The sequence below is a fragment of the Dama dama genome, chromosome 12, assembly GCF_033118175.1.
Source record: "Dama dama isolate Ldn47 chromosome 12, ASM3311817v1, whole genome shotgun sequence".
Classification (NCBI taxonomy): domain Eukaryota; kingdom Metazoa; phylum Chordata; class Mammalia; order Artiodactyla; family Cervidae; genus Dama; species Dama dama.
This window is the reverse complement of record NC_083692.1, coordinates 11,489,909-11,516,704: the sequence shown is the minus strand read 5'-3', so window position 1 is coordinate 11,516,704 and position 26,796 is coordinate 11,489,909. Positions and strand designations below refer to the sequence as shown.

The 26,796-nt window shown below is 38.7% G+C and overlaps 1 protein-coding gene and 1 long non-coding RNA gene across 3 annotated transcripts in view; one reads left to right on the top strand and one right to left on the bottom strand.

Moving 5' to 3' along the window:
* The window catches only part of GTF2A1 (general transcription factor IIA subunit 1), a 39,644-nt gene extending 35,227 nt beyond the window's left edge, over nt 1-4,417 (bottom strand). The window contains exon 1 of one of the 2 annotated variants that reach the window (XM_061156506.1): nt 3,948-4,417. In XM_061156506.1, the coding sequence (XP_061012489.1) occupies nt 3,948-3,977 (30 nt within the window). In that variant the 5' untranslated portion in view covers nt 3,978-4,417. The remainder of the gene's footprint in view (nt 1-3,947) is intronic. The other variant, XM_061156504.1, reaches the window with a different exon arrangement.
* LOC133065957 (uncharacterized) lies at nt 2-26,152 on the top strand. Its single transcript, XR_009695046.1, has 4 exons — nt 2-2,954; nt 20,405-20,479; nt 23,253-23,338; nt 25,287-26,152. It is a non-coding gene; the product is annotated as an uncharacterized LOC133065957 (long non-coding RNA).
* Nucleotides 26,153-26,796: the final 644 nt, after the last annotated feature.

Genomic DNA, 26,796 nt, shown 5'->3' with positions numbered 1-26,796 from the left:
AAAGACTGTTTTTCACGTATTAAAATAGGTAACATGTTTTCACAAATTCAAAATAAATGAACACAACAGTCATTTTTCTAACTCTCTAAAACTTATTTTAGAAGATGTAACTTTAAAGGAATGGCCATCATAAAAAGATCATTTGCCTTAGTTAAACTGAATAACTTGATGACTGTGTATTTTAACAAAAAGTTTTATGACTATTTAATACAATTCATATTTAACAGAAAATCATTACACATAGAAGGCCCATACAATTTTCAGTTATAATTTCTATGTTGTTTTAGTCAAAACAGTCAATGGGACCCAACAATATAGTATTATGGGTTGCTATGTCTGGTTCTTATTATTCCTTACTTAGTTTAACCGGTTATATCTCCTAACCTCATCTCTCTCTTAAGACTTCAGAGAGTCTTCTGTCCTGCGATCATTTGCCTGGCAGTAATTTGCAAGTTAATAAGTATTCAAATTTAAAATCACCTGATTTTGGCTTTTGTTACCCAGTCTGTACCTTTAAATTATACCATAAAGCTTTTCCTATAACCACAATAACAGGTCTCAGTCTCAGAGGAACAAGGCACAATGATCTCTTTTCCAGGATTTCTCTCCTACTACTGCCCAGAGAAGGAAATGGCAACCCACTCCAGTATTCTTGTCTGGGAAATCCCATGGACAGAGGAGCCTGATGGATTCACTGGGTTGCAAAGAGTCAGACATGACTGAGAGACTAAAACAAAACAGCTGCCCAGATGCTGCCATGGAACAGAATACTGAGCAGCCTTGATACTTATACTAATTTTTTAACCTATTATTATTATAACTATTATTGTTGGCATTACTTGGCAGGCGGGGGTGCTTTTAGAAGGTTGCCAAAAAATAAAATGAGAATAGATGTGAAAGCACTTCAAAAGTATATAAAGTATTTTTAAAAAACCAAAAAATAAGAGACAGAACAATTTGCCCAACCTGTATCCTATTTTTAAACATGTTGGACAAAAGGAAGTTTGCTATCAGAGTGTAAAACCATAACTACCTTGTTATAAATTCTATCCGTTATCACACAGAGCTATTAACAGCCTTTTTCTTTTAATGCTTTGTCATTATTTGCACTTTATATCTTGCTTAAGGTAAAAGTTACTGCTACCCAATAAAACCAAGGGTTTGCTCTTATAAGCAAACCTCAAATAGAAAAGTTTTATTACCATCTCCATCAGCAATACTGTTATCACAGGGGAAACCTCTTAATGTGTCCTTGTCCAGCCAAAAATACAAGTATGTTCCTCTATATAATGTACCTCAACCATTAAAATCTATTTGTTCCCTTTCAATGTAACAGAAAAACAATGTATTTGAGTTCTCACCTTTGCTATTCCACTTACTTTCTTTTTATTTTGCCAAATCTGCCTCTGTGAACTAAAATTACTCAAGTCATTTCTGCCATCTCTACAATATCTCCTTAAAATGTCTGATTCTATAAACAAGGAAAGTCTGACTACGGATATTACTTTATCTATAAAGATTCAACTACTGAATTACAAAAATACATTTATAAAGTTCTTTTAACCAATGATTCAAGGCATTATAAAGATGCAGTGTAATTTTAAATTGGTAGTATAAATCTCATATCGACGATATAATTTTTCAGCAAAATAATTGTTTTAATGTTTCTGAAGTTAGTCATCCCTAAAAATATTCTGCTTGGATATCTGCACATTTATTGGTACAATGTGGTTTCTTCTGGCACTCCCTAGTTAATGAAACAATCCTGCTTCAAGATTTTGTTTTTCTGCTTTAATTAACCCACAACCTGACCACTTAATGGATTCGTATGGACTATAGTTAAAGGGAAATGTGTATTCATCATTAAGTACACATAGAATTTTAAATTGTTCAAGAGTTAAAAAGCACCCAAATTACTGTTGTTTTTCAGAGTATGCGAGTACATAGGCAATATTATTTAAAATGCTAAACTTTACTTGAACCAGTTTTTGCCTTTTAATTGAGGTTTGTCCTGGTTTCCAAACACCAGATATTCCAAACTCGTAAATTAGTGTCATTAAGTAACAAAGAATTTCTTTTAAAAGTGTTAGTTCCTAGTACAATATTGGAAAATAAATTGGATTAATTTCTACACCGCATACCATATGAACATCCAAAGCAGCAAAAACACTCTCTACTTAGAACTTTAATTTTTTAATACCCAGTTTGCACGAAGCCTCTTCACATTACTCACAATTCCCCTAACAATTAATGTACTGTAGACGTAAGATCCTACGTCGAAGGTTTAGGCACTTTCTCTATTTCTTTGAAAAGCTGTGTGTCTCAAACATTTATTATAGGAAAACATAATGAAATATTGAAGCTGTGTTTCTAACATGTCCTGAATGCTCGATGAACAAAATACTACCAAAATCAAACCCTCTACAGCTAGCAGTTAATAAAGCTTTTTAAAAAAAATAACTGACAATAATGCATGTACCTTCTTAAATACAGAAGCGATTAGACATCTGAACTTAAAATTGTTTTTACAAATAAAAATAAAAGACGGCACGTCTATTCCCCCCTAACAATGACCGGCAAACCCCAGCTGCTACGTCCCAACAAAAACTTGCGGCTGAGAAGGCAACCCCGACTGGGCACGAAATTACAGTAGACAGAAAAGGACCTAGAAATAAAAGTGAGCTCTGCACGCGCCTGCCTCTCGCCTCGGGAGCACGCACCTCCCAGCCCCGCTCTCAGCCGCTCTCACTATTTAAAGCCGGATCTGGTGTTTAAATGGAGAGGCGGTGACGTAGGCCTGAAAAGCACCTTCCCATCCTGGCAGAGTCTATATTAGAGAGCGGCAATGGCTCTATATAAACAGGGCAGCCAAAGGGAGGAGGACCACAAGGCTCAGGGACTGAAAAGCAGGGTAAGCGGCCGCAGCCATGATGGATCGACCCGAGTCGTCAACGGTACGGGGCCGGGCTGCCGCGGGGCTGGTCTGCGTTTGGGACCGGGCAGAAACGTGTTTTATTGTCAAAATAAAAATAAAAGAGAGTGGGGGTGGCCTCGTGATCACATTGCGTTGGTGACTGACAGACAAGGTTATTTATGTGACTGCTTTTTGCAAACCTACGTGATCGCAAGTAAGGAAAAAAAAAAAAAAAAGAAAAAGGGACCAACGGTGGCAAGTAGGCAGATTTCAAGGCGAAAGCGGGGCACTTTGGACCACTGGAGGCTTTGTTTTGTTTTGGTGCTTTTGCCTGTCGGAGGTATATACGACCGGGGTAGGGGGGGTGGTTTGCTTCCCCTTCGCCATTTTACCGATTCGGAAGGAACCGAGATTAAGTGCTTTTCAACCTTCGTCCTTTTTTTTTTTTTTTTAATAATACATAAAATGGCCCCAGTGAAGGCTCCCTAAGCACAACCGCCAGAACACCTCAGAGTAACCCCCAGAGTAGCCATTCGCCTTCCACCGCGTTAACAGTGGATGGCGGTGGGTCTTGAGGGGGGACTCGCCCGGCTCCCCCAGACGCCGGTTTTTTTTGAGAAGGCTCGCGGGGAGCCCCTTCTCCTGCCGGTTCGGGGGCAGGCGGGCGGGGTGGGGGGGTAGGGAAGCGGCGGCTCCCCGCCTGCCCTCCCCTCCTGGCGGCCGGGGGGGTGTCCGGGGCCGGGACCGCGCGCTCGCCCCAGCCCAACCGCCCCGCGGCGGCCCCAGGCCCGGCCGGCGCCCCCGCCCTCCCCGCCGCCGGCGCCCCCGCCGCGAGCCTCGGCGCCCGCCCCCCACCACCCCCCCGCGCCCCGCCGCCCCGACCCGCGCCGCCCTAGGCGGGAAGCGGCGGCCGCGCGCGGGCGGCTGAGGAGAGTCGAGGCCGGGGAGTCGCCGCCGTCCCCGCCCCCGCCCGGTCCGGCCGTTGCTCGCCGCCTGAACGAAGCCCCCGCCGGCCACCGAACCACGTCCTTACCACGGTGTTTGTATTTGCCGAGTTCGCCATTTCCACACACAACACAAACAAGAGTGGGGGGGGCCACCCCGAGGAAACAAGATGAAAACAAAACGAAAAAGAGAGGAAAAAAAAAAAAGAACACTCGAGGGTGACCCAAGCCACCGCAAAACTGAGGGGAAAATCTTTCAAACAAAATCGGATCCTGACGGAGGAGAGGGGAGCGGCGAGAGGAGGAAGGGGAGGACGGAGGGAGGGGGAGTCCTCCCGGAGCTAAAAAACTCGAGAATCGCCCTTTTAAAAAAAAAAAAAAAAAAAAGGCCACGACCCTTCAGGGGTCCCGGGGGGCGTTGCCCGCTCCCCACCCCCGCGCCAAGGAGGGAAACCACCACCGGTCGCCGCTCCCCGCGCCGCCGCCGCCACCGGCTGCAGCTCCAGCCGTCCGGTCCGCCCGCTTCTCCCCTTTATATAGTGAGCCAACGAGCTGCGCGAGCCGCCGCCGCCGCCGCCGCCGCCGAGAGACAGGGCGGAGGGGGGGAGGGAGGGGCGGAAAGGGCGGGGGCAGCGGTGGGCGGGGCCGAGCGCGAGAACACCGCGAGAGCCGCGTGCGCAGGCGCGTCGGGGCGGAGGCCGCCGCAGGCCGCGTCGTCGAGCCCTGTGGAGGGCGTTGTGAGGGGCGGGGCCGACTTAAAGTTGTGAAGTCGGCCCGCCGCCTCGCCAAGTCTCGCGTGATCACGTGGTCGGCACCTAGGCGGAAGTCTCGGGCAGCTGCTTCGGGATAGTGAAGTGAAGTGAGGTCGTTCAGTCATGTCTGCCTTTTTGCGACCCGGTGGCGTCTAAGCCCACCAGGCGCCTCAGTCCGTGGGGTTTTCCTGGCAAGAATACTGGAATGGGTTGCCATTTCCTTCCCCGCCTTATAGGGGCTCGCTAACTGTTGCCGGAGGAAAGGCATGAGTGCTGGTAACCCTGGAGTCCAGAGCTAGCTGGGGGACCGCCTCCTGAGGGATGTCTATACGCAGTCCGGCGCTGGAGGGGTTCGAAGACGTGGAAGGGGCAGTGGCGGTCGCCCGCTAGGCATGGCCGAGGAGAGCCGGTCACGTGCCCCACCCCGCCGCCCGCGCGCGCTCGGATCGTGGGCAGAGGTTCAAATGCGGAGTCATCTCTGAAGAGGAGCTCAGCTCAGATACCACGTTCGGAGGCGTGGGCACCTGCCGCCTGGGCTGGGTCTTTAGCTTGCAGAATTGTACCGAGTTCCTAAAAGGGATGAAAGCTGATTTGCCGCCCCCCACCCCCCACCTTAACACATTCCAGAATCAGTGACACCTGAAGCCAGATGAGTTGTCCCCGCCAGTACATCCGCGAAGTCTCTGGGTTTCAAGTTTCCCAAAGGTCCGGGCTCTACTATCCCACATACTTTAAATGACTTCTCAAGGCAGTGGAAAAAGCCACCCCCTCCCTCCCCAACCCGAAACGGATCACCGGGATTATGACTGCACAAGTCTCCCCGGTTTATAAAAACGTTGCCCCAATTCACTGACCACGTGGCCAGGGCATATTAACATCTGAAATACTGGGCGTCTGACCCCCACTAACTGATACGGCCTGTTGCTGCTAAGAGCAGAAAATGTTCTTGTCTTGGGGTGCAGCTCAATAGACATTTGACCTACTCTGCGGAAGCTAATCACCCGCCTTTACAGCAGCATTTCACACAACAGAGAATGTTCTATGTTTTAAAAGGTGGAAGTTAACAGTACCTATTTTTTTTGTCCATAGGGAATTTCCAGAGACAGCGAATGTAGTCTGGACAGATGAGGGAGTTTATCCTCAAAAGGCAAAGCAGAACAAAATGTCAGAGTTACATAGTCTCTAAGGCCATATTGGAGGAACATAACTTGCTTCTCAGTTCCCTGCAGGGTTGCTTGTTTGGGAGCATCAAAAGGAAAAAAATAAATCACAGAAAATGATAGTGTTCTTTATGTTGTTCAGCCGCTCAGTTGTGTCTGACTCTTTGCAACCCCATGGATTGCGGCACATCTTTCATCTCCTGGAGCTTGCTCAAACTCATGTCCATTGAGTCGGTGATGTCGTCGTCTTCTACTGGCATCCATCTTTCCCAGCATCAGGGTCTTTTGCAGTGAATTGGCTTTTCGCATCAGGTGGCCAAAGCGTTGGAGCTTCAGCTTCAGTGTCAGTCCTTCCAATGAATATTCAGGGTTGATTTCCTTTAGTGTTCTTTATATGTTATATAAAATTATGATTCTATCAACATTTGTAGTTCATTTAAATGTCAGGTGACCTTTAGCCGGAAAAGTTAAACCAATACTTTCCATTTCTATTTTAAGACTTGCTGGTGCCTTATATAATACTGCTGTTTGCCTGTGGAATCCCTCACTTTTCACCTCATTTTCTTTATCGCTTCATGTTCTTGAATGATAAGTGTTCTGCAGTTAAAATTAAGATCATTGCAGACAGGGCATGGGGAAGAATTTATGAGATTTATTTGCCACAGAATTATTCCTTAAAGGAATTGATGATAGTTCTCTGGATCTGACATGTAAAATAATAGAATACAGTGACTGGGTTAAAAAGGCAGAAAACTGAGTTCAGGCCTGCATTTAAGACCTTCAGACTCCCTGGAGGCTCTGCATCAACCTCCTTTTACATACTGTACATTACAATAATACCTTGATTCATATTTACCCAAGTGTCTCAGTAGTAAAGAATCCGCCTGCCAATGCAGGAGATGCCGATTTGGTCCCTGGGTTGGGAACATCCCCTGGAGAAGGGTATGGCAACCCATTCCAGCATTCTTGCCTGAAAAGTTCCACAGACAGAGGAACCTGGTGGGCTATAGTCCATGACTGTGCACAGAGTGGAAGGCAGCTGAGCACGGCACACTCACCTTCACCACTGCTCCTCTCCCATGACTAGCATCTAAGAAACCATCACGGATTCCATTCCAATTAATTGTTTTCCAATATTCATTTAGCTATAATATGCCTTCAATCACAATATGTATATGTCAGCTAGTTTAATTCTGAAAAAGATGTTTTCTGATCTTGCACCAAAATGGTAGTCTGAGTAATTTGGAGGTCACAGCTGTTGACTTCACAAAACTGAAAATTTCTGAACAGAAAACCTCCCATGTAAGACTGGAGTTACCATCATATTTCAGTTGTTTTAATCTAAATTTTTTCTTTATACATGAAAGCTTAAATAACTTTTCTAATTTTATCATCTCCTTATACCATATATGAAACATTTATACTGGATTTTCAGTTTGTGAATACATACTTTATAGCAGTCATATACTTAAATAGTAACCTAGTAGTGCTCTCTTGCCTCTAAATGAATCTTTTTTTAACTTCAAAATATTTTATGTTAGAGAATAAAAAGTTATTTCTTTCTTTTAATATTAATATCTGTCTAACACTGAGTGTCAAAGAAAGAAAGAAAAGGAAAAACTCAATACCTAAATTTTAATATATCATGATCAGAGTGACACCAAACTTTAGTGTGTCCAAGCATTTAAATGTTTTACTGTCCAAATGACTATTAAGCAACAATACCAAGGAAAAAGAAAATCTAAAAAGACTACTCATTGGCTTAAAGTAAAATATCATTTTATAATTTCCCTTTAGCCTCTATATTCTTAAATAATGATAAATGAATAAATAAAGCAAATGATGTAGTGTATATAGGCATCATGCAGCTAATATATGTTCAATAGTGTTGGTTTCTTTTGTGGGATACAGAAGTTGAGAGGAAAGATCTTATATCTCAAACTTGCTAATCCTAATGAAAGTCTTATTATAAAGTACACTGCATAGTTACAGCATTCATTCAAGGTATGAAAAGCACTGATATATTTCAGTCCTACCAAATATAAGTATATTCTGGTTTCACCTAATTTTTATTTGAGGTATAGTTGATTTATGATATTGTGTTTCAGGTATATATCAAAGTAATCCTGTTATATATATGTATTTTTTTTACAGTTTTTTTCTATTATAGCTTAAGATATTGAGTATAGTTCCTTGTGCTATACAGTAAATCCTTGTTGCTTATGTATAGTAGTTTGTATCTGTTAATTCCATACTGCTAATTTATCCCTCCACCCTCCCTTTCCCGCTTGGTAGCCCTAGTTTGATTTCTATATTTGTGAATCTGTTTTTGTTTTGTTAGGTTCATTTGGATTTTTTTTTGAGATCCCACATGTAAGTGATATCATATAATACTTCTTTTTCTTTGTCTCACTTACTTTACTAAGTATAATATTCTCTAAATCCATCTATGTTGCTGCAAATGGTGATATTTCATTCTTTTTTATAACTGAGTCATATTCAGTGATATATATACAGACACATGAACACACACACACAAATATATACCACCTCTTCTTAAGGCAGTCATTGGTTGGTGGGCGCTTGGGTGGTTTCCATGTCTTGGCTTTGTAAATAGTGCTGCCGTGAACATTAGGGTGCATGTATCTTTTCAAGTTAGAGTTTTCATCTTTTCTAGGTATATACCAGGAGTTGGATTGCTGGGTCATATGGTAGCCTATTTTTAGTTTTGTCAGGATCCTCCATACTGTTTTTGATAGTCACTGCACCAATTTACATTCTTACCAACAGTATAAGAGGGTTCCCTTTCTCTACACCCTCTCCAGCATTTATTATTTGTAGACTTTTTGATGATAGACATTTTGACTTGTGTGAGATGATACTTCACAGTGGTTTTGGTTTGCATTTCTCTAATAATTTCATATTTTCTTTGGCCACCTGATGCGAAGAACTAACTCACTGGAAAAGACCCTGATGCTGGGAAAGATTGAAGGCAAGAGGGAAAGGGGATGACAGAGGATGAGGTGGTTGGAAGGGAAGCCTGGCATGCATGGGGTAGCAAAGAGTCGGACATGACTGAGTGACTGAACTGACTGTCTAATAATTAGCAATGTTGAACATCTTTTCATGTGCCTCTTGGCCATCTGTGTGTCTTTTGACAAATGTCTAGGACTTCTGCCCATTTTTGACTGGATTTTTTCAATATTGGGTTATATGAGCTGTTTGTATATTTTGAATATTAGCTCCTTGTTGAGTGTGGTGTTTGCAAATATTTTCTCCCATTCTGTAGGTTGTCTTTTCATTTTGTCTCTGGTTTCCATTGCTGTGTAAAAGCTTTTCAGTTTATTAGGTCTTATTTGTTTATTTGTTTTTTGTTTTGCCTTGGGAGACTGATCTAAGAAGATATTGTTACTATTTATGTTTGAGAATGTTTTATTTGTGTTCTCTTCTATGAGTTTTATGGTGGCATGTCTTATATTTAGGTCTTTAAGCCATTTTGAGCTTATTTTTGTATATGGTGTGAGGGAGTGTTACAGTTTCATTGATTTATATATCACTGTTCTGCTTGCCCAGCACTACTTGTTGAAGAGATTATCTTTTCTCCATGTTATGTTCTTTTATATTCTTTTTTTGTAGATTAATTGACTGTAGTTGTGTGGGTTTATTTCTGGGCTGTCTATTCTGTTCCACTGTCTGTTTTTTGTACCAATACCATACTGCTTTGATACTCTAGCTTTGTGGTATTGTCAGGATTGTTTTGGCAGTTCTTGGTCTTTTGTCATTCCATATAAATTTTAGGATTATTTGTTCTAGTTCTGTGAAAAATATCTTGGGTATTTTGATAGTGATTGCATTAAATCTGTAGATTGCTTTGGGCAGTATGGTCATTTTAACAGTGTTAATTCTTTCAATGTAATAACATGAGATATCTTTTCATCTTTCTGAATCATCTTAAGTTTCTTTTATCAGTGTCTTATAGTTTTTACACATAGCCACCTCTTTGGTTAAGTGTATTCCTAAATATTTTTTGATGTAATTTTTAACAGGATTGTTTTCTTACTTTCTTTTTCTGATATTTTATTGTTAGTTTAAAGAAACGCAAATGCTTTCTGTTTATTAATTTTGTATTCTGCTACCTTGTTGAATTCACTTATTCTAATAGTTTTTGTATGGAGGTTTTAGGATTCTTTATATAGAGTATCTTGTCTTCTGCAAATAGTGACAGTTTTATCTCTTCCCGTCTAATTTGGATGCCTTTATTTCTTTTTCTTGTCTGATTTCTGTGGCTAGGACTTCAATATTATGTTGAATAGAAGTAATGAGAGTGGGCATCCTTGTCTTGTTCCTGAATTTAGTAGGAAAGCTTCCAGGTTTTCATCATTAAATATTCTGTTGCCTGTGGATTTCTCATAAATAACTTTTATTATGTTGATATATGTTACCTCTCTACCCACTTTGGTGAGTTTTTATCATTAGTGAATGCTGAATTTTGTCAGATGCTTTCTCTGTGTTTATTGAGATAATCATGTGGTTTTTGTCTTTCCTTTTGTTACTGTGAAGTATCACATTGATTGAACTGCATATGTTGAACCATCCTGGTAACCATGGAATGAATCCAACTTGATCATGCTGTATGACCATTTTTATATATTGTTGCATTTTAGATTTGCTAATATTTGGTTGAGGAATATTGCATCAGTATTGCATCAAAGATGTTGTATAATTTTCTTTTTTTGTAATGTCTTTGTCTAGTTTTGGTATTAGGGTGATAATGGCTTCCTAGAGTAAATTTAAAGGGTGTTCCCTCTTTCTCAGTTTTTTTAAATAGTTTGAGAATGATAAGTATAAGTTATTCTCTGTTTGGTAAAATATACCATTGAAGCTGTCTGGTCCTGGGTTTTTGTTTATAGGGAGTTTTGTTGTTTGTTTTCTCTCACATTCTATTTCACTCATAGTGATCATTCTATTCAATTATGTTTCCTCTTGACTCTATTTTGTCAAGCTGTATGTTTCTAGAAACTTGTTCCTTTCTTTAGGTCCACTTCTAGAAATTTGTCCATTCATTTTGTTCAACTTGTTGGCATAAACTGCATATAGTAATCCTTTTAAAAAAATTCTGTGGTACCAGTTGTTATTTTTCCTTTATTTCTTAGTTTATTTGGGTCCCCTCTCTTTTCTTTTTGGTGATCCTGGCTAGAGGTTTGTTGATGTTTTTTTATCTTTAAAAAAAAAATGGTTTTATTGACCTTTTCTATCTTCCAACAGTTTTATTGATCTATCTCTTTTATTTATTTTCTCTCTGATCTTTGTTATTTCCTTCCTTCTGCTGACTTTAAGGTTTCTTTGTTCTTTTTCTAATTCTTTTAAGTGGTAGATTTCTTTGTTTATTTGAGATTTTTATTTGTTTCTTGGGGAAGGCCTGTATTGCTATGAACTCCCCTCTCAGTACTGCTTTTGTTGAGTACCATAGCTTTTGTAAGCTTGTGGTTTTATTCTTGTTTGTCTTGAGGTATTTTATGAAGTCTTATTTGGTCCCATCATTGACTCATTTGTTTTTTAGTAGCATGCTGTTTAGTCTCCATGTGTTTGTTCTTTCCCTGTTTTTCCTTATGTGGTTGATTTCTAGTATTATAACATTGTAGTCAGAAAAGATGCCTGAAATAATTTCCAACCTCTTGAATTTGTTGAGGCTTGTTTTGTGACCTAGTATGTGGTCTGTCTTAGAGAATGTTCCATGTGTGCTTGAAAAGAATGTGTATTCTGGGTTTTGGAGGAATAGTGTTCTATAGATATCAATGAAGTCCAACTGGTGTGTTATGTCATTTAGGAACGCTGTTGCCTTGTTGATTTTCTGTCAGGATGATTTGTCTGCTGATGTATGTCAGGGGCATAGTAAAGTCTGCTACTATTATTATATTCCTATCAATTTCTCCCTTTAGGTCTGTTAGTATTTGTTTTATATATTTAAGTGCTGCTATATTGGGTGCATATATGTTAACAAGTATAATATCCTCTTCCTGTATAGATCTCCCTTTATCATTATATGTCATGATATAATATCCGTTAAAACTCAGCATTCAGGAACCTAGGATCATGGCATCTGGTCCCATCACTTCATGGCAAATAGATGGGGAAACAATGGAAACAATGACAGACTTTATCTTTTTGGGCTCCAAAATCACTGCAGATGGTGGCTGCAGCCATAAAATTAAAAGACACTTGCTCCTTAGAAGAAAAGTTATGATCAACCTAGGCAGCATATTAAAAAGTAGAGACATTACTTTGCCAACAGAGGTCTGTCTAGTCAAGGCTGTGGTTTTTCCAGTAGTCATGTATGGAAGTGAGAGTTGGACTATAAAGAAAGCTGAGCACCAAATAATTGATGCATTTGAACTGTGATGTTGGAGAAGACTCTTGAGAGTCCCTTGGACTGCAAGGAGATCCAACCAGTCCATCCTAAAGGAAATCAGTCCTGAATATTCATTGGAAGGACTGATGCTGAAGCTGAAACTCCAGTACTTTGACCACCTGATGTGACGAACTGACTCATTTGAAAAGACCCTGATGCTGGGAAAGATTGAAGATGGGAGGAGAAGGGGATGAATGAGGATGAGATGGTTGGATGGCATCACTGACTCAATGAACATGAGTATGAATAAACTCTGGGAGTTGGTGATGGACAGGGAGGCCTGGTGTGCTACAGTCCATGGGGTCACAAAGAGTCAGACGTGACTGAGCGACAGAACTGAACTGAATGTCCTTCTCTGATTTCTTTTATGTCCTTTGTTTTAAAATCAGTTTTTGCTGATATGAGTATTGCTACCCATCCCACCCCCACTTTCTGTTTCCGTGTGCTTGAAATACCTTTTTCATCTCAACATTTTCAGTCCCTTTGTGTTTTTCACCCTGAAATGAGTCTCGTAGGCAGCACATTGTAGGTTCCTGTTTAATCCAGTATGCCACTCTCTGTCTCTTGATCAGAGCATTTAGTCCACTGACATTTGAAGTAATTATTGATAGTATGTGCTTACAACCATTTTAAACTTTGTTTTCTGGTTGTTTATGTTGTTCTTCTTTGTTCATTTCTTCTTTTTGTTTTTCTTTGATAGCCTGGTGATTTTCTTTTAGAGTATGCAGAGTTCTGTTTTTCTGTGTGAGTGTGTGTGTGTGTATGTGTATGTGTGTGAATCGGTTGCATGTTTTTGATTTGTGGTTGCCATGATGTTCAAGTCTGTTGACACATAACTATATCTGCTTGCTTGATGATCATATAAGTTCAAACACATTCTAAAAGACCTGGATTTTTATGCTCCCCTTCCCCACATTTTGTGATTTTGATGCCTAATTTTACATGTTTATGCTTAGCCTTGTGCTGAATGATTAACACAACACTTTTGCTTTTGGCTGTAGTTATAATCACTTTTACCAAAATTTTTATATTTTTGCCTTTTTTATTGGACTGTTCCCTTTCCAATAGATTCTTATTTCTTTTCTATTTAAAGAAGACCTTTCACTATTTCTTTTAGGGTTGGTTTGTGCGTTTGAGTGTGCTTAGTCATGTCCAACTCTTTGCAACCCTATGGAGTATAGCTTGCCAGGCTCCTCTGTCCATGGAATTTTCCAGGGAAGAATGCTGGAGTAGGTTGCTATTTTCTCCTCCAGGGGATCTTTCCGACCGGGGGATCAAACCCATGTCTCCAGCACCTCCTGTGTTGGCAGATGGATTCTTTACCACTAGTGCCACTGGGGAAGCCCAGGGTTGGTTTAGTATTGCTGAATTCTTTTTGTTTCTGCTTGTCTGAGAAACTCTTTACCTCTCTATTCTAAATTCTTCTGTTTTAAATATTTTGAGTCATAGAGTAGTCTAGGTTGCGGATTTTTCCCTTTCAGGACTTCAGCTATATCATGCCGCTCCCTTCTGGCCTACAGAGTTTCTTCAGAGAAGGTTTCACTCAATTTTTAGGCTTTTACAAAAAAAAAAATGTTGATTTCCACATGCAGTAATTTTTGATCCAGTGTATAAGAAATTGGCTGACCACACAAATCATTTCTATTCATGTTGTCTTCCTCCCTTCTCACTTATAGTTTGAAATTGCTATTCCATTCCTGAAAGCAGCAAACTAACTTGCAGTTTCTGTATACCAAGATATAAAGTAGTCTGTGGTGGCTTAGCAAAAATGAATTAAATTAGTTTATCAGAGTACAGTCTTTGTGGAATCAGGCTCGACTGTCATTAATGTATGACCTGCAATAACTAAGCCTCTCTGTATTGATAGGACCACTACATATGAATATTGGGAAGGTCAAAGGTACTAGAAAGTGCTTTAATAAGTATTTGGTGGTAAGTAATTTATTATTATTACCAATTATTTATTGGTTTATATTATTAATTATTAATAAGCAATTTATTAATTATGGTAAGTATACAAGAGCTATATCAATGACATTCAAACAGGTGGAATGTCTTTAACTCAACTACAGAACACTACCATTAGATTTTAATAATGATGCCAATGGCCAATGATTACTTTTCAACAAAAACTTTGGCAAAGCTTTAGTATTTCAAGTGGTAAATACAAAATATAATTATGTGCTATCATGAGTTAAAACTTAAGGTGAATGATAATTTATTGGTTGAATTCATCAAGTTGCTTAGTTACTCATGTATCCAATTATATATAGCTAAGTTACATGTGAACTTGCCCATTTATAGTCCTAGTTTTAGGACTCTGACCCACAGCTATATGGCAAAAATATGGAAAGATGTATATGCAGGAATATTCATTGTGAGACTAATTGTAAACTGAGAGAATGGAAATAACCCACATGTGCATATAAGGAGATTGGTTGAATGAACAGTAGATTACTGTGCACTATGACAAGAAATGAGGAATATCTCTATATACCATTGTGGAATGATCTTTGGAATATAATGTTGAGTGAAAAAAGGAAAGTATTCTTTGTATGCTACCTTTTAAGAAATAACCATAAAATATGCACATATATGCTTGCTTACATTAAAAATTAGAAAGGGAAAGATAAACCATAATTTTTTAAAAAATAAGGTTACCTATAAGGACAATGAGAAAATAGTGTATAGAGGACAGGAATAGAAGCTGGCTTATACAAATATACTGAATTATTTAGATTTGACTCTGGAAACAAATACTTTACTTATAAAACAAAATTAACTTTTGAGAAAAACCCCAAAATTGAAAATAAAATGAAGCAGATTATTAGCAAGATGTTCCATAACACACAGAGAAGAACTTTTTCAAGTAACTTTAAAAACACAGTAGTTAAAAAAAAAAGAAAAAAAATTTAAAAAATAAATAAATAAAAACACAGTAGTTAGACTGTATATCTGCAGTGGGATATTCTCTAAGGACAAACATATCAAAAGATTATTTTCACTGTTCTTAGTGATTTTATTGGTGGTAGTAATGTTATATATGTACTGTTTTTTTAATGTGATGTGTGAGATAAAGAAAATGAGTAATTTATATGATGTTCTAATTAAAGAGGAGAGTGAAAAAGTTGGCTTAAAACTCAACATTCAGAAAACTAAGAACATGGCATCCAGTTCCATCACTTCATGGCAAGTAGATGGGGAAACAGTGAGAGACTATTTTGGGGGCCTCCAAAAGCACTGTAGATGGTGACTGCAGCCATGAAATTAAAAGACACTTGTTCCTTGGAAGAAAAGCTATGACCAACCTAGACAGCATATTAAAAAGCAGAGACACTTTGCCAACAAAGGTCTGTCTAATTAAAGCTATGGTTTTTCCAGTAGTCATGTATGGATGTGAGAGTTGGACTATAAAGAAAGCTGAGTGCTGAAGAACTGATGCTTTTGAACTGTGACGTTGTAGAAGACTCTCGAGAGTCCACTGGACTGCAAGGAGATCCAACCAGTCCATCCTAAAGGAAATCATTGAACATTCATTGGAAGGACTGATGCTGAAGCTGAAACTCCAATACTTTGGACACCTGATGCAAAGAACAGACTCATTGGAAAAGACCTTGATGCTGGGAAAGATTGAAGACAGGAGGAGAAGGGGACAAATGAGGATGAGGTGGTTGGATGGCATCACTGACTCGATAGACATGAGTTTGAGCAAGCGCTGGGAGTTGATGATGGACATGGAAGCCTGGCATGCTGCAGTCCATGGGGTCGCAACGAGCTGGACACGACTGAGTGACTGAACTGAACTGATTATGCCATCCCAATCATTCTTGAGAAGCTGGAGTCCCAACATAGAAGAGATTAAGATTTAAGATAGAAGAGACTGAGTGAAAATTCTATAGTCCTGAATTTGAAATAGAGGTATCATGAGGTAATTTGTATTAAATTTTTCTCCCTGGCTCTGAAAAAGCCTAGAAACAATAACCAAGCTAGTAGCAATGAGTACACCTAGTACCTAGATTATGATACTTCAAGACGAGTTTTCCTTGGAGAAATATCTTACTCTGATTCTAGGTCAAGAGCAGGAAATGACTTTTTTTTTTTTAAGCAACTAAAACCCAAATTCAGTATATTTTAACTTATATACATAGTTCTGAAAAAGCCTAGACACTTCACTGGTGATTAGCCCAATGTACATGAGAACTTCTAGCTCCAGATTATAATCTTGCAGTACCATTTTCCACTAAAAGGAATCAGAACTGTTTGAAAACAGTTCTGACTCCAGGACTGGGGTGAGAAAAATACTAATTTTAACCAAATGAAATTGCCTTATTGCCATGTGTGTGTGTGTGGGTACTCAGTTTTGTTGGACTCTGCAACCCCATGGAACTGTAGCCCGCCAGGCTCCTTTATCCATGGGATTGTCCAGGTAAGAATACTGGAGTGGGTTGCCATTTCCTCCCCTAGGGGATCTTCCTGATCCAGGGATCAAGCCTATGTCTCTTGTGTCTCCTGCATTGGCAGGCAGATTCTTTACCGCTGAGCCACCTGGGAAGTCCTTTTAGTATGGCCCTACCTAATACAGAATGAATCTGGAATATCTTTTCATACAGCTAGCACAAATATATTAGTTTTCTAGATCTGTTGTAACAAAATAGCTGTTGTGACAAAACTGAGTGATTTAAGCAACAGAAATGTATTGCCTCATAGTTCTGGAAGCTTTAAGTCTAAAATCTAGGTGTCAGCAGGGTCATGCCCTGTTTGACACTCTGGTTAGAATCTTTCCTTGCCTCCTCCCAGCTTCTGGTGTGGCTAGCAACCCCTGGAATTACTTGTATCAATAAGATAGTTGTTGCAGCAAGTTGAACTCCATCAAATATTTATATTCATTAATTTATACTGCTGCTAAAAAAAGTGAAAATTCTGATTGGTCACCATTGGAGAGTGGTAGGGAAACAATTCATCATCTTGAAGATTGGTAAATAGTCAAGCATTTCCAGCCTTTCCTATGAATTGTACACCAAGTATCAAATAGTAGATGTCCTGGTTTGACTGGTAGCCTCCCAAAAGATATGTCCATGTTCTAATCCTTATTTATGTTACCTTATTTGGAAAAAGGGTCTTTGCAGGTATAATTAAATTAAGGATTTTGTGATGAGATCATTACCATGGTAGACCCTAAATTCACTGGCAAGTGTCTTTATAAGGGACAGAGAAATGAACACACAGGAGAGGAAGAGGAAGTGTAACCACAGTGGAAGAAATTGGAGCAGTACAGCAACAAGGAATGCCAGCGGCTAACAGAAGTTGGAAGAGACAAAGAACAGATTTCTCCCTTAGAGCCTCTGGAGGAAGTATGTCCCTGCCAACATTTTTGTTTTGGACTTCTGGCCTCCAGAACTATGAGAATAAACTTCTGTTGTTTTTAAGCCACCACGTTTGTGGTTATTACAAAAGCCTCAGGAAACCAGTACAGTAAATAAGAGGATGTTTCTCTTTAAAGAAGTAGCTAATAAGCGAATAAAGAATCATAGAATATCACCATTTCCCAAACTCTAATGAATTAAGAGATAGAGATGTTAAGCACTGGCATCTGCCAGCATCATAAAAAGAGAAATACCCTGACATTGTGTCCTTTTTTTAAAAAAAAATTAAGTATTTATTTATTTGAAGGCTCTGGCTTTTAATTGTGGCATGTGGGATCTAGTTCCCTGACCAGGATCAAACCCAGGCCTCTGCACTGGGAGTGCAGAGTCTCAGCCAGTGGGCCACCAGGGAGATCCCTATCCTTCTTTTTTAAAAGTTTTTGAAAACTTTTTATCCCAGATATTATGTGCTTTTTGAAGAAGATACTACCACCTGTCAAGTAGTCTTACTCACACTCTTACCTTCCCAAAATATAAACCCCGAATGTGATCAAGCTTCTATATCCAACGAAAATTCACAAAAAATACAGAGGATGCAGGGACATTTTAAACTATTTGTGTCAAAAATGCAGTCATTAAAATCCAGACTCTGAGAAGGTTTGGGATAAATGATGTCTTTTCTTCAACAAACAATTTCAGAAAGAGAGTGGAACTTAAGGCTTAAGACATTTAAGAGACTTAACAGTCAATCACATACACAGAACTACAAACTATAAAAGATGACAATTTGTGAGACAACTGGAAATTTGAACACTTACTGGATATTTGATGAAATTAAATGAATTATTAAATGAAATTTTCCACTAGAGAATTTAAAATAAGCCCAGTGAATCATTTACAATCAAAATGGTACTTTATCCATACAGCAAGGCCTGGTATTGTAAATAATATTATACATTTTGTTTAATTACACAGGTTTCCTGTTTCTCTGATTCTTGGATCTCAGCTGCAAGTTGAGCAGCTGTGATTTGGGACAGTTAGAAATGATGAAAAGTAAGGTACTTGCTCATCCTAATGGCCAGGTTTTCTTTGATTTACCTATGAACTTCATTGTTCCTATATCTTCAGCTTGATAGAGGTTTCTGATATGAAAGATAACTACACAATTTTCTAATAAAATACATCATAGCAGGTAAATTAAATCTTAATCTACAAACTATATCTTGAGGAATTATTACTGAAACTAGATGGGCCAATTTCAGTTCTTCTGTAAAACCTACTTTCCTCTGATAGTAAAGGTAGGACAGATTATAAAAGGGGAGGTGGCAGAAAGATTATTGTAGATTTCACACCATAATGGAAGCAAGGAATTTGTAAATACTGAAGGCTGGTATTTGCTTTAACAAGGGTTTCTTGGAGGAAATCAAGAGGTATAGTTCTAATACCTTCTTGAGAACAAGGGTCTACATTAAAGTAGGATGGTTCTTCAAAGTAAGGAGATAGCCAGTAGGCACAAAGAAAGGATGTTTAAACTGGAAAAAAACGGAGGTTTTAAAAAGATGAGGAATTTGCCATTTTGTTTTCCCTGCCAAGCTGAGAAGCAATAGTGAATTTAGTCTAAAAGATGCAATCACACGCTACCTCCTTTAAAACTTGTAACAGTCCAATGAGACGAATAATATTATTCCTTTGTTATGGATAGGAAACACTTTGGTTAAGCAGTGTCTTGCCGACATACTGCTGTTTTCTCATGAAATATTAGAGGTCTAGGTTCAAAGCTCTTTCTACCTGTCTTAGAAATAACAAGTTATCAATCAAGGAATATGTGAAGGTTTTGAATCAAATTATGTTGGTCCTTGTTGTCGTTGTTCTTGTTTAGTTGTGTCTGATTCTTTTGCAACTCCATGGACTATATAGCCTGCCAGGCTCCTCTGTCCATAGGATTTCCCAACAAGAATACTGGAGTGGGTTGTAATTTCCCGCTCCACGGGCTCTTCCAGACCCAGGAATCTAACCTATGTCTCCTGTATTGGCAAGCAGATTTGTTACTGCTGGGCCACCAGGAAAGCCCCTGTATTGGTCCTTAAGCTTGTCAGATATATGTTAATTATATAAGGTGTTAAACTTCATTTGGGAGAAGAAACTCTGTAACGTATTCAAAATTGGAGGCTTTGTCCCAATTAAATGTAACTGCCTCTGTAAAAAGCATCATCAAAAGCATTTATTAAATCATTTAAATAACTGATTTCTCTGTTTCTACATTAATTGAAAATCACCCATTTCCCATTCAAAATAGCATTTACTCAGTTACTGAATTTGACAAGAGTGGTCATTTTTTAGCAAGTGTTTCTAATCAAAACACTTCTGTCTTAACTTTACAATTATATTTTAACTGCTTTCATAAAACAAGACAATGGAGGGTGACTTTTTAGTGGTAGAACATTGGGAAGGAGAGGTCTATTATATTTTACCTGATGAACCAATAGTATAGCTCCCATTGTGTAGACAGAAAAATATAATTAAATTGGGCCTGTGTCAATGTCATTGCACAATAAATTAGAAGAGGCCATGTATATCGACAGGGATAATGGAATAGCAGTACTCAAGAGCATGAACTTTGTAATTACATAGACTAAGGTGCTTGTCCTTATTCCAATCATAGACAAGTTACCTCATCTGTAAAATGGCAGTTAGTGAAATTAATAACTCTCTGCTTTAGAGAATTGTGGGAGGACTAAGATAGTACATGTCAAGCCCTTTAGCTCAGTGATTGGCAGAGAGTAGGTCCTCCATAATGATTAGAGATGATGATAATATTGATACTACTGAAAATTAAATGGGTTCTATTTTGTCTTTGTCTAGATCATGTTACAGAGAGGGCAATGGCACCCCACTCCAGTAATCTTGCCTGGAAAATCCCATGGATGGAGGAGCCTGGTAGGTTGCAGTCCATGGGGTCACTAAGAGTCGGACACGACTGAGTGACTTCCCTTTCACTTTTCATTCTCATGCATTGGAGAAGGAAATGGCAACCCACTCCAGTGTTCTTGCCTGGAGAATCCCAGGGACGCGGGAGCCTGGTGGGCTGCCGTCTATGGGGTCGCACAGAGTCAGACACGACTGAAGCAACTTAGCAGCAGCAGCAGCAGATCATGTTAAGGAGTGGAGTGGAACAAAAATTAGGAATCAGAACACACTTCTAAACTGAGTTCATCAATCTATACCTATCTTTTGAACATGTGAGTTTTCTCCATCTGTAAAATCAGAATCAAAGCAAGTAATTCCAGGTTTGAGATAAGACACATACTACACTCTAGATACCAGTTCTTGAGGATAGATGATTTGAATAATGTATTTCTCTGTTTTTACTTCAGTTGAAAATCATCACTTTCCTAAAATGACTCAGATTGTTTAAAACTGAGACTTTATATAAATCTCTAGACAAGAGTTATAATTGCTCATTTGTGAAGTGTAGAATCCATTATCATTCCTCAGTAAATCTCAAATGATAAGTTTTCAGGCTTCAGATATATTGTAGTATGTGATAAAAAAAAAAAAAATCAATACTGTTATTTGGCCACAGGATGGCAAAATACACCTGAGCCTGGATAGAATACAAGACTAGGAAACCACAGTCCCTAGAGTGGTGTTTCATTTCCTTTTCATATATTTTGTTGCCGGCTTAGTGACATTTATCACTAACTGTGGTTTTATTTTCAAAAGATAGAAATCATCACATATTTCCTTCTTCAGTTCAGTTCAGTCTCTCAGTCATGTTCGACTCTGCAACCCCATGAACCGCAGCCCGCCAGGCCTCCCTGTCCATCACCAGCTCTTGGAGTTCACCCAAACTCATGTCCATTGAGTTGGTGATGACATCCAACCATCTCATCCTCTGTCGTCCCCTTCTCCTCCTGCCCTCAATCCCTCCCAGAATCAGGGTCTTTTCAAATGAGTCAGCTCTTCACATCAGGTGGCCAAAGTATTGGAGTTTCAGCTTCAAAATCAGTCCTTCCAATGAACACCCAGGACTGACCTCTTTTAGGATGGACTGGTTGGATCTCCTTGCAGTCCAAGGGACTCTTAAGAGTCTTCTCCAACACCACAGTTCAAAAGAATCAGTTCTTCGGTGCTCAGCTTTCTTTATAGTCCAACTCTCACATCCATACGTGACCACTGGGAAAACCATAGCCTTGACTAGACGGGCCTTTGTTGACAAAAGTAATGTCTCTGCTTTTTAATATGCTGTCTAGATTGGTCATAACTTTCCTTCCAAGGAGTGTCTTTTAATTTCCTTCTTAATTCTTGCTAATTTTAGCAAATGACAACACAGTCAAGTCCAAATCCCTTCTTTCTCTCTGCCCTTTTCCCTTAACTTCTGTTAACATGTTATACTTTTCTTTCTCCCTCCCTTTTCTTCTCATAGTCTCCCTTTCTTTCCTTGCTTTTATTTTTCCTTTTTAATGCAATAGTTACAGAATGGTAAACATAGCTCTTGTTCAGTGACCTTGATGAAGTTTCATCCTCCCAATAATGGCTTCAAAAAATCAAATCATCTCCAAAGAAGACATATAGATGGCTAACAAACACATGAAAGGATGCTCAACATCACTCATTATCAGAGAAATGCAAATCAAAACCACAATGAGGTACCATTACACGCCAGTCAGGATGGCTGCTATCCAGAAGTCTACAATCAATAAATGCTGGAGAGCGTGTGGAGAAAAGGGAACCTTCTTACACTGTTGATGGGAATTCAAACTAGTACAGTCACTATGGAGAACAGTGTGGAGATTCCTTAAAAAACTGGAAATAGAACTGCCATATGACCCAGCAATCCCACTGCTGGGCATACATACCGAGGAAACCAGAATTGAAAGAGACACATGTATCCCAATGTTCATCGCAGCACTGTTTATAATAGCCAGGACATGGAAGCAACCTAGATGCCCATCAGCAGACAAATTGATAAGAAAGCTGTGGTATATATACACAATGGAGTATTACTCAGCAATTAAAAAGAATTCATTTGAATCAGTTCTAATGAGATGGATGAAACTGGAGCCCATTATACAGAGTGAAGTAAGCCAGAAAAATAAACACCAATACAGTATACTAACACATATATATGGAATTTTAAAAGATGGTAACGATAACCCAATATGCAAAACAGAAAAAGAGACACAGATGTACAGAATAGACTTTTGGACTCTGTGGGAGAAGGGGAGGGTGGGATATTCTGAGAGAATAGCATTGAAACAAGTATACTATCAAGGGTGAAACAGATCACCAGCCCAGGTTGGATGCATAAGACAAGTGCTCAGGGCTGGTGCACTGGGAAGACCCAGAGGGATGGGATGGGGAGGGAGGTGGGAGCGGGGATAGGGATGGGGAACACATGTAAATCCATGGCTGATTCATGTCAGTGTATGGCAAAAACCACTACAATATTGTAAAGTAATTAGCCTCCAACTAATAAAAATAAATGAAAAAAAAAATCAAATCAGAGTTCCTGTCTTTTAAAAAAGGTGATTGGATGATTATCAAATACAGACCATTTTGAAAGTCTCAATTTGTTCTTAGTCTCTATTTAAGCCCTCTTAATTTTAACCTTAGCCAATCATAACATTTAAAGAATTTTTTTTTGACAGTGGGAGGGCAGCAAAATGAGGAATGTTAAATTACTAAAACCATCAAATAAAAATTATAGAAAATAAAAACGGAATTCCTGTGTTCCTGTGTCTGCTCAGACCTCTCAGTCACACCTGTGTCTTCCCTGCACGTATCTCTAGATAGGTAAGTATAATAACGGAACCATGCTTTAAATTTTATAGGCAACTTGCTTTTTTTCATAGATCCAGTCTATCACAAATCTCTTTCTAGGCTAGTAAATTTCAAGCTGACTCAGGTGTTTTTAGTGGCTGCATGGAATTTCATAGTATGAATATGCAGTACTTTAATTGTTCTCTTGAAAAGTACAGTTAGATTCTTTCCCCCCCCTATTTTAAACACTGCTGCAACAATATCCTTGTGCATTCCCCTGTATATACTTCTGTTACTATCTTTGTAGAGTGGATTCTTAGAAATGGAGTTTATGAGTCTCAGGATTTCCACCTGTTAAGTATTCATCAGTAGTCACAAGTTAAGCCAGTCCACAGGTTGTCCCTGCTGCCTCTTTGACTTTGTAAAATCCCAAAAAAAACTGTCCTGTAAAATTGGGACCAACTTCTGTTTTCTTTCCTGTAGAAAAAAGTTCTTTACCTTTTTCTGTACCTTTCTTCATACCACACACTTAAATATCTCCACAGATCTTTATCCTTTCTTCCTTCCTGAAGAAATCAGCTCTTGAATCCTTTAATTCCTTCCATCATTTTCCCTATCATTATTTCTCTATTTAAAAATCATTAGAAAAGTAATAATATTTGATATAGTTACTTGTGTATTTTGTTTCAACATACATTTTAAAGGGAAAATTAAGACAAACATTTCCCCAGTGTTCTTTATTCTGGTACTTATTTTTCTTTCATACAAAGAGAAAGATTAAGCTGTACTTAATTCTAAGGTCTGGAAATAATATCTTTTCTAAATTGTGTACATATTCTCCTTTTTAAGAAAGTTTTATAATTACATTTTTTACTCCCACTAGACTTTTCTTCCATTCATTCAACAAATATTTATGGTGTGTCAAGCCCTCTTCTAGGCCAGGAGGGTACACACAGAGCAAAACAGACCAAATTCCCTTCACTCATGAAGCACATAAGGCTGGTGAGAAACGTAATAGATGAGATACATAAATAAAATGTTATGAAACATGTTTGGTAATTGTAGAAACTCAGGTAAGAAGAGTGGAGATATATTCATCATGTGTTTTGAAAAGAGACACAACTAGGCTTGCTTTGGGTAGAATGTGAAGCTTAGAAAAATGAACAATCAAAAATACCACCTAGGTTTCTGTGAAGTAAATGAGAGAAGATTGGTGCCCTATTATACTAAGGTTGGGGAAAACTGAAGGAAAGACATGTTTGGATGAGAAAAGTTATGCTTTGGTTAGGTTTAGATGTCTGTTGAACATTCAGATGGGGATAGTAATAAGCCTGAATATGAGTTTAGAGCTCAATAAACTGACCTGGAGACAAAGATTTGTGAATCATTTAGCATATATAGTTATTTATAGCCATGGAATGTATGAGATCACAGGAGGAGTGTAAAGGGAGCAAGTGGAAGCATGCTGATATTTAGAGAATAGACCTAGGAGAAAGAGCCAAAAAACACAACTGGGAAGGAGCAGGAAATGATGTAGCATATAAACCAGGAGAGTGAGACTAAAAATGAAGGGTGGATATAGGCACCAAGGGAAGAGAATGTTTCAAAGATAGTGCTTATTGCTGTCCAGTGGGGCTAAGAAGCTAGTAAGATGATGATAGAAAAAACTCTTGGACTTATCAAGTTGAAAGACTTTGGGAAAAAGCTATTATGGTGTAATGATGGAGATGGAAAATAAATTGGAATGAACTGAGAAGAAAATAAGTGAAAAAATGATGGGAACAAATATAGACAACTTTTTGAGAAGCTTCGTTGTTAGAACACAGAAATAGGATTGTATTTGGTGGGAGTAATGATATTGATTTTTTTAAGTGGTTTTTTAGTGTAAAATATGCATAACACAATTTATCATCTTAACCATTTTTAAGTGCACTGGTCAGTGGTATTAAATACATTCACATTGTTGTGCTTCTGTCACCAGACATCCATCTCCAGAATGCTTCATCTCGCGGAAGTGGAACTCTGGGTGCAGTAAACAGCAGTTCCCCACTCCCCTTTAACCCCAGCTCCTGGCAACAATCGGTCTGCTTTGTGTCTCTGATCTGGACTACAATAAGTACCTCATATAAGTGTGATCCGTAGATATTTGTTGTTGTTTTAAACTGAATTATAGCTGATGTATAATATTATGTAAGTTAAGGTGTACCGTATAGTGATTCACAATTTTTAAAGGTTACAGTCCCTTTATAGTTATTATAAAATATTGGCTATATTCTGTGTTGTACAGTATATTCTTATAGCTTATTTTATCTACAATAGTTTGTATCTCTTAATCTCCTACCCTTATGTTGCCCCTCCATAGCCACTGTTAGTTCTGTATATCTGTGAGTCTTTTTTTGGTTATATTTTGTTATAGTTTTATATTTTAGATTACACACATAAGTGATATCATACAGTATTTGTCTTTTTCTGACTTAATTTCACTTTGCTAAATTACCCTCCAAGTCCATTTGTGGTTGCAAATGGCAAAATTTCCTTCATTTTTATGACTGAGTAGTATTCCATTATATTTCACACCTTATTTTCTTCACCTGTCTGTTGACGGACACTTAGTTTGCCTCAGTAGCTTGACAATTTTAAGTAATACTGATATGAACATTGGGGTGCATGTATCTTTTCAAATTAGTGGCTTCATTTTTTTTTTCAAATATATGCTCAGGGCTGGTGCACTGGGAAGACCCAGAGAGATGGGATGGAGAAGGAGGCAGGAGGAGGGATCAGGATGGGGAACACATGTAAATCCATGGCTGATTCATGTCAATGTATGGCAAAAACCACTACAATATTGTAATTAACCTCCAACTAATAAAAATAAATGGAAAAAAAATATGTCTACAAATGGAATTGGTGGGTCATGTGGTGCTTCTAGTTTTAGTTTTTAAATAAACCTGTTTTCCACAGTGGCTACAGAAATTAACATTCCCAACAATGGTGTTCAAAAGTTCCCTTTTCTCTACATTCTTGCCAACATTTGTTCCTTGTATTCTATTTGATGATAATTATTCTGGCAGGTCTGAGGTGACATCTCACTGTGATTTTGATTTTCATTTCCCTGATGATTAGCAATGTTGAGCATTGTTCTCTGTGCCTGTTGGCCACATGCATGTCATTTTGGGAAAATGTCTATTCATTTCTTCTGCAGATTTCTTAATTGGGTGGTTTGGGTTTGGGGAGGAGGTTGTTTGTTGATGCTGAGTTGCATGAGCTGGATAAGCTGTATATATATTTGGGATATTAACCACTTACAAATCATACCATTTGACAAGTTTTTCTGCCATTCAATAGGTTGTCTTTTCATTGGGTCAATGGTTTCCTTTCCTGTGCAAAAGCTTTAAAGTTTTATTAGGTCCCATTTGTTTATTTTTGCTTATAATTCCTTTGCTTTAGGAATCAGAGCCAAAAAAATACTGCTGTGATGTATGTCAAACAGT